Here is a 12,438-nt window from a genome sequence, read left to right as displayed (position 1 = left end):
GCCTGACCCACGGGCATCAGACTCCATGATCCATATTTATGATATGGATATATGGGGGATTGTTTGTCTTGTGGACTTAGTCATAGTTAGACATAGTTGGTCAAGGTCGTCCCAAGGACTAGTCCTTCCCGGTCTATACAAAAGCTCCCTCCCGCAGTAAAATCATCGACCTGTCAGGCTGGGAGAAAGAGAGGCGCCGATAGGCCTAGTGTGCTAATGTCATGAGTGACCCATGTCTCCCGTGCAGATGTGATTGGCGTGTGCAAGAGCGTGGATGAGATGACGCGCCTCACCACCAAGGCCGGCCGCGAGGTGTCCAAGAGGACGGTCAACCTGATGGACATGTCCGGCAAACTGGTGACCGTCACGCTGTGGGGAGAGGAGGTGAGGATGGAACAACTCTCTCTCTCTCTCTCCGTTTCTGTCCCCCCTTCCCTCCCTCTCTCTCTATCTCTCTCACTTACAACATACAGGTCTCACATACAGAGCAGTAGGTTGTCCTCAATACAGGCTGTACAAATGACCAGAACGACTCGACCTCTATATGTTTGCTAAACGTAGCAGCGGCCCAAACGCTATCTGGCGACGAGGAAGACCTAGAACCTGATCGTGCTGATGCGCCCGGCGCCACACACACTTTTATTATTGCTGGCGGCAGCACTACTTCCTGACTGACAGCTGCAGGCAGGCCTGTGCACCTCTGCCTGCCCGCAGCGTAATTGAAAGGGTGTTGTGAGCGTGCGTGTTGGTGTTAGGAAATTGCTGCTCAGCAGTTTGAGGGGGGGGGGGGATTTCGCAGGGTGCTCTGTGTTTAATAGAAGCTGATGTGGTTGAAGTCGCTGAGTAAATACCCTGTCATGGAGTGATGAAGGAACTTAGCCGCGGCACTCGATTTTACTCATTGCTCCGAGGCACCGCGCTCATTTCGCCGCAACTCCCTTCAGTCTGTCAGGCGACACAGCGTTCGCTCTTTGTTTGCCTGTCAGACACCCCCTCCTCCGGCAGGTTACGCCAGATAAAAGTTCGCACGGAACAATCGCAGTAACAAATCAAATAAACTTTTGCACATTAACATCCTCACTCGTCTACCGCACCCTAATCCTCCTCGGTGTCCCGCAGGCAGAGAAGTTTGACGGCTCTGGACAGCCCGTCCTGGCCATCAAAGGAGCCAAGCTGTCGGACTTCGGGGGGAGGTCCCTCTCCGCTTCATTCAGCAGCACCCTGATGCTCAACCCTGATATTCCTGAGGCCTACAAGCTCAGGGGATGGTAAGTGCCTCTCGATCGCCCGGCTCCACACACACACACACACACACAGGCGCACGCGCACGAGCTGGCTCTTTAGTCATGGTAATTGGGTTTGATTTGAACCACATTGCCACCGCTTTACCATTTTTACACTGACGGGCAGGGATGCTGCGGTGAGGATTCCCCCACATTACATTTTGCCACCATCTGCACCGCTCATCATGTTTGCTTTGATTGGTAAAATTTTTATACACAGCCTTGGATTTCATGACCTGGAGGGAAACATTTAATATATGCAGATATGGGGCACGAGAGCCCAAAAGACGGGAATACGAATACTAATTTCAGATCCTCAAACAGAAGGTGCATGCTTCGGCTTTAATCATTCAGATTAGACTACATCCATTAGCAAGTGTTGTGTATGAATGCAAATTACTCCTTAATCGGTGGAAATACCATTCTTGCGTCTCAATCTGTCTTTCGAAAGGATGTCCAAATGACAGGTGCTTTCAGCACCAGAAAGTGTTGGGTCCACGGGCCGCCCAAACACGGCCTGCCATTCACCTCCATTCATTTTTTGAACCAGGATTATGCAGAATGCACCGCACTGCCCCCTGCTGGCTGTGACCAGAGGGGGGGTGCGACAGAGCCAGCCAAGTTCAGCCACCCATTCACCTCCAGTCGTTTTTATCTCTGCCCCAGCGAATCACGGGGCGGGTCCACGAGCCGCCCAAGCACGGCCCGGATGGCCATTCACCTCCATTCATTTTTTTGGACTAGGATTACGAAAAAACTACGACTGCTTTTCATGAAACTCGGTGGATGGGTGTTGCAGGCCAATTTAGAACCCATTCAATTTTGGCATTGTGCTCTCTGAGCATCATTCCTAGTTTTAATATGAACTAACTGGATTTACACCATAGTATAAGCCCTAGCCTTTTTCATGGTGTACAGGTACTACTTTTTGGTATGTTCAGTGTCTATGCAACAGTATTGCTGGCAGAGCTCTAAGATGGCACAGTCACAGTGGAGCAGGCCTCCTCTCCTATTCCTTGAAGACTGCTATTGGATTCTCCTGCAAAGGAATGGCAGAAGCAGTTATGACTCACGCTTTCATCTCCTCTGTGCGTTCTCTTGCCAATTCTATTCATCGTAACCAAAATTGTTCTTCCCCGGCTGTGTACCAGGTCCAAAAATAAACGTAGTGCTTCTGCTGTATCGAGTCACCGAAGGGAGATGTTTTTCAGCGTGTAGCCTAACAAACCACACCATTTTCTTCTGTGTGAGGTAGGAAACACAGCCGGATTGATTCAAGTGTTGGGAGTTATTGGTAGAGAGGGCGAGAGAATTGATGGACGAGACGGTGTTAACAGGGACTGAGGGGACTGCCTTTGCGCCTACTTAACCCTCACCTCAGCTCTCCGCCACATTGATTGATCTGTCCCTCCATCTTATAGACCCACGTGTTCTGCCCTGACAGCGGGCCCGGGCTGGACTCTTGCCACGACACGAAGGTGAACGTCTCTGTTTCAGAAGCTGCATAGACTCAATCGATTTCACACAAGGCGCTTCGTTTATTTACCTCCCAATACCGGCGGCTTCGCTGGGGGATGAGATGAAAGACAGAAAATCACGGGTAGCGTAAATAACAACTCCAATTTATTTTTGGGCACGTCCCTGGTTGCATTCCTTGACGAGCCCGAAATGGGCTTTCCCCCGCCTTGGAAAAGTTTTCTGTAATTATGTTTTGGGGAACAGAAGACTTGGATGTGCATAATGAGAGAGCAGTGAAATGTGACAGAGCGGTGGGTGGTAGAGAGAGAGGGGTCAACAAAATATTTTCACATCTGCCACTTCACTGGAAGACAGGAAGGAGGTGATTTTTACAGCTTTACCTCAAGCTCTTGACTGCTCTTTGAAATGCTGTTGGCTCGTCAGTTGTTTACTAGGCTACTGTGTAATATTGCAGGTGAAAGACATTAGTGGAGGGGTATTCAATGAAAATTTAAAGTGGTCCAATTTGAGGATATTTCCTGAAGCAAAGGTCCAGAGGGGCAATTTATTTTGTGTGTCCTCAAATGTAAATGTTTATTTCACCGGCACTGTGTATTTCTATCAAATGACACTGTTTGCTGTAACGTTACTGTGCGTGAAGCTGAGAATGTGAAATTGAGTAGGCGAATGAAGGCTCATCCTGAATCTGTCCTCCCAGTGTTTGTTTTGTTGTGCGGACATTGGTGAATGAATGTGTTAGGATTCTGGTGAATGAATGTGTTAGGATTCTGGTGAATGAATGTGTTAGTATTCTGGTGAATGAATGTGTTAGGATTCTGGTGAATGAATGTGTTAGGATTCTGGTGGGTCCATCATATTGGGCTCCTAGATCATAGATTTGCTGTGCCTTCAGTTCAGATGTGAGTGGTATGTTTGCTCAAGCTCATGCTTGCCCCTAGTGACGCTTCACATTGCCATGATTATTTAATAATGGCCGCGCTCTCTGAACATACTGTGGGAAGAATATGTAAGAGTCTGTCCATTCTTGATTAAAATCAGTATTCTTGCTGTCAACTTCTCTCTTTTTAGAGCACAACATGTGAAATTGCTTTCTACTCTGACTGCTGTCTCTCGTCTCGTCCCCACTCACTGTGCGTGTGTAGCTCACTTGGGAGGCACCAATTTGATTGACTGAGTCATGTCACGTGAGTTTATTTTCAACGTACTGAATGGTCCACGAGTTTCTGGGCTTATAAACAAGTGCTGTAAGCTGCACTGTTTAAAATGGAAACGCTCCGTCAAAATGTTATAATTCTCAATAGTTCATTGGGTATAGGTCTGGGTCTGGACCCAGGTCCGCCTATTAGTGACCCCACGCTTTAGTGCGTCTCCAGGGTTTCCGCTGCCTTGCCCCCATGCAGGTGTTCCGCACCCTGGCCCCACGGGCTTGGTGCTGGGGGAGATGAGGAGGGTGGGGACTCGTCCGCTCTCCCCGGCCCCGTCTTCCACGGATACCCAGGGATAATGAGCCTCTAAGTGTTGTTTGTTTTTCCCAGCGCTGGCCTCTGGCCCTCGCAAGTCCCTGGTGGCCGCAGAGCAGCCGAGGTTTTACGGGCACCCATCAATTAACAGCTCAGAGGTCATAGAAGATGGGAAACCTTGACTATTAGTCTCCCGGCCAGTGGGATAACCGGTGTAGAGGAAACTGCATCATGCCACGTCTTTGCGTGTGTCTCCACTTATACCACTTAAGGACTAAATGGACTCTCGGTTTGTGCTGAAAAACTTTTTTTATGGCAGTGGTGTGTTGAAGGGATTTGTGGTGCTGCCAGTGCCTCTTGTAGTATAAGTGAGAAAGGCAGAGGGTCCGTTTAGGTGGCAGAATGTCCTCCTTAATGAGGACACCGTCGTCAACATTCTACCGCAACACATAAAGAGGAAGCTAATCAATTAGACTCTGAAAAGGAGCCTTTTTATGTTGACGTTTCAACATAAAAAGCAGGGCAGTAGGGCCTGTATGAATTCGGGGCTATGTAAGAAACATCATTTTTTGAGTAGGAGTCTTTAATTGGATCTTTTTCTTTTCTTTTTTTTTGCCGCAAACCCTTGGGATTTTCCATGAGTGTGCATCCTTGTTGCACTGTTGACTCAAACCCATGCAGAGGATCAGTGGTGCCAATCAACGGGCCCCCGTGTACTTGTACTGAAACGAGCGCGCTATCCCTTTAATGTCAGACCAATTATTAATATGGAGAGAACACATTTTAATGCTGCACAAAGCAGTTCATATTTGGTGCAACTTCTGGTCATTCTTTCTCTCGTATATAGTATATGATATAACATGATCACTTCCTTTGAAATAATCAGCACAGATTGCCATAAAATCCGGAATGTTCCCTTTCCTGTGAAAATTAGGACTCAAATGTGCATGAAAGAAACATGATTCCTCTTCTAGGGGGTGCATCGCATTCAAGTCATTTGGTGCAGCAGTAATTTATGGCACTTTCATGGTCTCTATTGCATAATTTAAGTACTTAAAGAATCATTTAGCTAATTAAAGTGTTCCTTGCTCAGTGCTTTTGAATGTCCTCGACTTGTACATTCAGAACCCTAATTATGTAAATGTAGTCTGACTCAACAGATGTAGGTTTTGGCAATAAACCTTGTCATTCATTGTCACACTGCCCAATCAGTGCCGAGACTGGCAACGCAAATTAATCTGATTCAGGCCGAGAGATTCTTTCGGCACCAATCAGATTCGATCCAGACTATTTTGCAAGAGCACCGTCGCTGCGTCCGGGGCTGGCTCCGCCCAAGATGAATGTGATTGGTTTAAAGAAATACTGTTTTTTTTTTTTCCCCTATTGCAGAATGGTAATATGTCCAGCCAGACCTGTCTCCGGCGCTGGCACAGCGTAAACGAAGCGTGGAGATCGGTCTGGCTATGCAAGACTAATGTAAATGTAAAGATGCCTTCTTTGTGATCATTTAATTACCCAATCATAAATTGCATGAACGCAACTCAACATAGTAAAGTATCTTTGCTCCTTCATTATGATGCTCGGTTCCAACAAAATTCACACATGGTTTCGAAGGTCTAGCCTACTTGAACATTTCCTCTCTCTATGCTCTCTACTGTCAAGCCAATGTGTAAATTTAATTTTATAACCTTTATTTATACTTCTAAAGCACAAAGTTTTCCCTCATTTACAGTGTTACGAGTTCACACAGATATACAAATAACAGAACAAATACAATATACAATAATAATAATAATAATAATAATAATAATAATAATAATTATTATTATTATTATTAATAAACAGTTACAGGTCGAGGTACAAATGCTAAGGGCCATGGATTTAAACTCTGCGACTGAAGGAAGTACCTCCAGCTTTAGAGTCTGTTGTAGAGTATTCCAGTTATAAGGAGCATCATGGACAAAAGCACATCTACTGAGTTCAGAATGCACACGAGGAACCCTGAAAACAAGCCGGCCGTTTGATCGGGTCTGTTAGGTACAAACGCTCCAGTCCAACAGAGACGAGATGTATGGTGGAAGTTTACCATTAATGGCTTTGAAAATAAACAAATACCAGTGATAGTTACGCCTTACAGAGAGAGGAGACCAGACTACCTTATCATAAAGAACACAGTGGTGGGTGTCATAACTATCACCCGTAATAAATCTTAGGGTGGAATGGTAGACAGTCTAGGGGTTTCAGGGTAGTCAAAGAAGCATGTCTATAGATTGCGTCACCATAGTCACCATAGACTCTCTCAAGACAAAGAATGTAATTTCCTTTGTCTCACTGTGTGACTCTGCTGTTGAAGTCTTCCTTGGAACGTGTGGTCTAGGTTTATTGCCGCGGGGGATGGGGAGACCAGGCTGTGTTAGGCGTCCTCAACATTCCAATCAGTGATATGGTCTCAGAATATGGTCAGTAGAATATTTGTCATGTCCATTATCTCCTACAGTCTAATACTGATAAGAAGACAGCTTGAACAATTCTCTTCCTGCTGAACATAGGAAAGATAGAACGGTTTCTGTACAGGAAGCTAATTTTCTGCCGCAGCTTAGAGGCTAGACTGTCTACATGAAACTTGAATGAGAGTTTTTCATCCAGCCACAGATCAAGATATTTGTACTCAGTGACTCTCTCAAAACGCAAGCCATTAGCCGTTAGTAAATGAAGCCTGTCATAATCTATAATCCTGGCTCTAGAAAACATACACTTAGATTTGCTATGATTAAGGACTAGTTTCAGATTGGTGAGAGCTTCTTGCAGCATATTAAAAGAAAGCTGCAGGTTCTCAATGGCTTCCTGAACAGTATCCACAATACAGTAGACAGCTGTATCATCAGCATATAGGTGAGCATGACAGCTAGCTAGTGCAGAGACAATATAATTATTATAATATAGATGGTGAAAATGACAGCACCCAACACTGAGCCTTGAGGCACACCTTTAGCTAGAGACAAGAAATCAGATCGAATGTTACCCAATTTCACACACTGGCACCTTGACGACAGATGGTCCTGAAACCAATCACAAGCACATCTATCCAAACCAATACTAGATAGTCTATTTAAATGCAGGTAGTGGTCGACTGTATCAAATGCTTTTGAAAGATCTACAAAGAGGGCAGCACAATGTTTCCTGTTGTCTAATGCCAAGATGATGTGATTAGTAAGAAGAGTAGCAGCAGAAATGGTGCTGTGGTCAGCTCTGAATCCAGAATGGTGAGTACTTTTTTACCAAGGTCTCCAGAACTTTGGCTAAGCATGGTAACCTGGAGATGGGACGATAGTTTTTATCTTATCGTTATCACCACCTTTGTGCAACGGGACCACCTGGACAGATTTCCACACCTGAGGAACTATACCTGACGCAATGGAGAGATTAAAAATGCATGACAACGGCTCACTAATGGCTGGAGCTGCCAGTTTTATAAAAAGATTCCTAGAGTTTCGCTGGGTGTAAAAGGCTGAAAGGAGAAATGAGAGACACGGCCCATAGGGGGAATGCAACCAGAATCAGTATCGAGGGGAGCCAGTCCAGTATACGATCTATCAAATAAGTGCCCAGCCTCAGTGAAGTGCTTATTAAAAGCAAAACAAATGTTGTGTTAGAATCCTATTTTATCTGGTCCACGATTGCTACAGTGCACATCCGCCCCTGTCCATTAGATGGTGCCATCACATACTCTGGAGCTGCTACCCCAACCCCTGACTCCCTGGCTGGCTGGACAGTCACTCTTCTGTCAGTCACACCTCTCATTGTTCTTCTCTCTCTCCTCCCACGTCTCCCACGCACCCCTCTCGTTGACCTCAGTCATTTGCTGTTCCTCACTTAGTCACACGCTGGCGCTCCCTCCGTCTTCTCCCGCAGCCCTCGTCACAGTCATTTCACGGCACTCCTCTCCCCTCTTCTCTTCTCATATCCTATTCTTCTCCCTCGCTCTTGACACCCCGGCCACTCACTGATGGAGGTGCTTCCAGCTTCGCCGCTCAACGCTTCCACTTCTACTGTCCACATAGTTCCCTAATCCGCTCGGTGCTTCAATATAACAATTCCATAACGTTTTGTGGGGGGGGTTTCCTAATTGAACAAGTAGCTTAACTGGGTGGCGGTGTGCTGCTTGAGCTCCCCTCGTACAATTCCGCCGTGGTTTCCCAGCTTTGTTCCTGCCTGCTTAATCTGTCCTTTGTTACAGGAAAACCCCCTCTCTGCCAACATGTGGATTCAGGAATGCAGTAGCGCTTCACCCCCTCGTTTCAATTATGATTATGCTTACTATTATGCTTATACATCCAGAGAGCCGCTCTATACCCTCCTCATCATGGGACTAATCATGTCTGGTGTGAGCGTGCGTGCTGTCTGCTAGTCAGATGGCCAGCGTGAGAGCCTCAGCTGCGGGCTGGCAGCGCTGCTTACGCTGGTCTTCCTGTCATGTTGGTGTGCCCTTTCGTTCCCTCTGTCACATGCAGTCACGTCCCTGATCCTGCCTTTTTCCCCTGTCCTTGGTCGTAGAGCTCTCTGTGACATGTGACAGTCTGCGCTGCTATGTCCGTACCTCTGTCTGCCCCCCTCCCCCGCCACCCTGGTAATCTGCTTGTCAACCCCCACAGGCTCACTCCTCCAGCCACGGCGCTCTGAGCCCGAGCCCGAAGCAGAGCCCGGATCTTCCCGCCTGTCAGTCCACTGTTGTGCGTCCTCTTGCCAGCCCCAATTTGTCCTCCCTTTGTCTCGCTCATCAGGCCCACTCACAGGCCTGCCCCGGCCGTCTCCTGCACCCCTCTCCATCTGGGAAAACCTCGCCGCCTTCCTTCACAGCGCTGCTGAAGCCGACAGTATCTCCCGGGGATCTTTTGCAATTTTTGTCTGCGGTTTGTGTCTCTGTCAAATGAAATAACATTAATTATCGTCTGCTACCCCTGTACTTACAAGCTACAGTCTTTTCGTATCCGAGAACCACATCCATTTCTAAACTGATTTCCTGGCCAATTTATTCTCGGTAGAACTAAACATTAGCCTTATGAAATGTTTTTTTTTTTTATACAGGAAAATAAAAATGTGATTTCAGTTGATATTTAAAGTTAAAGTCCCACTGATTGTCACACACCTGAGTGTGTGAAATTTGTTCTCCGCATTTGACCAATTCCCTGGGGGAAGCAGCAGCGGTGCCGCGCTCGGGAATCTAACCCCCCAATTCCAACCTTTGATGCTGAGTGCCAAGCAGGAAGGCAATGGGTCCCATTTTTATAGTCTTTAAAGTAGGTTGATTAGATTGATTTGTTTGAATGCCTCAGCCAGCGTTTGTTATTTCAGTCTCTTACCCGTACACAGGCGCTGTTGCAACAAAGCCGGCCCACTGTATGAGCTGAGGGAACGGGCGCTGACAGCGGGGAGCGGAAATTGGCAGTGGCCTCGCCGCCCGTTAATGGGGATATTTTCAATTAGCCATGCCTCCTGCTCCCTGTACTTATTAACACCTCTTCCCTCCCACACACAGCGCAGCCCTCCAGCCAATAGACTAGTAAGCTCTATTGATCTCTCGCACCATTCCAACCCCAGTGGTTTTTGTCCCCCCCCTCCCCCAACACACACACAAGCACTCAAGACACTCCCCGTTGCCTGGATCACCCAGGAGTGTTGAGTTAAAATGGGGTTTCTGATGTCACCATCACAGCTGTGACCATGGCCAGCTTGACTCATTTCACAGCCATTCAGCTTCACCCGGTGTCAGCCGAGACCCCGCCCTGCTCCGTCAAAACGCACGCGCGTGCAGCCATGGCGGGTGGCAGGGGACTTTCGACCGCTCGTTTGATAGATGGCGGCGCCAAGCGAGTGACGAGACACACTCTTTTAGTGTTTGTTTTATCTGGTGTTTCATTGTAATGAAAGATGGGAAGCACAAAATGCAGTTTTCTTGATTGATGGGGTTGGTTCTACAATTGTGTGTGTGTGTGTGTGTGTGTGTGTGTGTGTGTGTGTGTGTGTGTGTGTGTGTGTGTGTGTGTGTGTGTGTGTGTGTGTGTGTGTGTGTGTGTGTGTGTGTGTAGGTATGACAAGGAGGGCCATACCATGGAGGGAGAGTCTCTGACCGTCTCAGGGGGAGGAGGAGGAGGAGGAGGAGGAAACACCAACTGGAAGACACTGAGTGACGTCAAGAACGAGAACCTTGGGCATGGAGACAAGGTTTGTGTATACACACACACACACACACCTCATACCTGCGTGCTTGCTTTTATCTTGACACACAGACATGACAGCCATTAGGCCAAATATCGTCAATATCGGAATCCAAGTAAATCTTTTCGTAACTCCCCGTTGACAAGACAAGCCTACATCCTGGATGAAACATGCATCCGGCCGGGTGTGACCTTGTCACTACGCAGCCCCGCCTCCCAAATGTCCCTCCGGCTGACAAGTCACGATGATGAATCTTTCTAATCAACGCGTCTCATATTAACCGAGCGCGCCGCGGATCCCGGAGCTTGTTTTTTTTGTGAAAGCGGCCAGAGTTCCTCCAGTGCTCTGACGGGAGCCTCCTCATTAATCACTAAGCTTGGTGGGTGTCCTCTCCTGGCATAGGTAGATGCAGCAGGAAAGTCACACTGATCTCCCTTTATTGATCGGGAACATAATAGGAACTCTATTCATACTGCTCGGTAATTAAGTGATTCCAGTCTGATAAGTGAATTCATTTGTATGCCCCTACAATTTCCTACCCTTGTGACACCATTCTGATCTCGCAAGCCCATTCAGTTTCACTCCGCAGAGTGCCCATTGAGAGCGGTCTTTCCATTTTTGTATGACGTACAACAACCACCAGACCTGTCTGCTGGAAAGAATCTTGACGGCATAGGTCCCCTGTTGCATTCAACTTGAAGTAGCTAGTTAGCTAACTTGAACGTAAACATGGCTATTTAGAAGTCTGTCCACCACAATACATACAGTAGCTACATAGCTACTAACATCAGCTGTAGTTAGCTTTGCCCATGCCCACTGAATATGTGCCCGTGTCGCTCAGAACCAATGCACCGAAGACATAGACTAAAAGCATGCGGTTCTATGATGGGTGTATACTGCTTTGTCTCGGTAACGTTGCTAAGAGTGCTGCATAGCCTCAAGCTCTGTAGCTAGTGTGCTAGCTATCTTAGCTTCCGTCTTCCCTGTAAACCAACAGTTTGAGATCTGCAAATACAACATTTGGTTGTAATGTATATTAAACATTTTCTGTTTGTTAGGTATTTTGACCTTTCTTTATTCCTACTGTAAGCTCAATACTAATAACATGCTACTCTGTCACTAGCATACAGTGGCCAGTTGTGAAGATATTTGGGATACAGACACGTGCTATTGCTGTCATTTTAGTAAAAGATTACTGATAGGGATCATTGTATAAATCATCTGATGCGTATCATATACCAGTATTTCCTTTTAAGCTAACCAGCATATATGGTACAAGGAGAGGAGAGAGGATTTCAATTCTATGTACAGATGGTGGTAGCAGCGCCCTCGGAGAAGGAGGGAGGAGAACACTCAGACTGCAGATGGAGAGATGGGCTCTGTCAGGAGTCACACTGATCTCCCTCTATTGATCGTGAAGATAATTAGAACTCTATAGTGCTCTGTAATGAAGTGATTTCAGTCCGATAAGAGAAGTAATCTCTGCCCCTGCAATTTCCAGCTTCTTGATTTGCATTCTATTTGATTACTGATGGCGATCGTTGTATAAATCATCTGTTGATGTGTGTCGTATGCCGATATTTCTTCTAGGCTAACCAGCATATATGGTATGATGGGAGGAGAAGGGGGTTCCATTTATAGATGAGTACAGATGGTGAAGAGAAGGCCTGGCAGCACCGTCAGAGAAAGGGAGGAGAACACACAGACTGCAGATGAAGGCCTCTGAGGGATGTCAGGTGGAAGAAAGAGGGATTGGAGAAAGGGGGTGGGGGGGATACTCACGGACGTGAGGAAGGGGCACATTGAAATACTCATATGCTCATACTTCAGGGAGAAATAGGGGCACCTTCCAAATATGGCTCACATAAATAATACAATAGAGCAACAGTCCAGACCGGAAGCCTCAATCCAGAGCTGAATCCTCTACCTGTGTGTTTGCGAGTCTGTGTGGGAGAGTCTCCCCACGTCGACTGGCCCAGAGGCTGGGCGGAGAACCGTAG

At 46.9% G+C, this 12,438-nt stretch overlaps 1 protein-coding gene across 1 annotated transcript in view; it reads left to right on the top strand.

Annotated features, from left to right (window-relative positions):
• Positions 1 to 12,438, top strand: part of rpa1 (replication protein A1) — a 47,768-nt gene that overhangs the window by 20,430 nt on the left and 14,900 nt on the right. The window contains exons 11-13 of the mRNA XM_084444507.1: positions 248 to 384; positions 1,120 to 1,268; positions 10,309 to 10,444. Of these exons, the coding sequence (XP_084300633.1) occupies positions 248 to 384; positions 1,120 to 1,268; positions 10,309 to 10,444 (422 nt within the window). The remainder of the gene's footprint in view (positions 1 to 247; positions 385 to 1,119; positions 1,269 to 10,308; positions 10,445 to 12,438) is intronic.

This window comes from Borostomias antarcticus (assembly GCF_949987555.1).
Source record: "Borostomias antarcticus genome assembly, chromosome: 1".
Lineage (NCBI taxonomy): Eukaryota > Metazoa > Chordata > Actinopteri > Stomiiformes > Stomiidae > Borostomias > Borostomias antarcticus.
The sequence above is the reverse complement of the archived record's forward strand: the minus strand, read 5'-3'. Positions and strand labels throughout refer to the sequence as shown.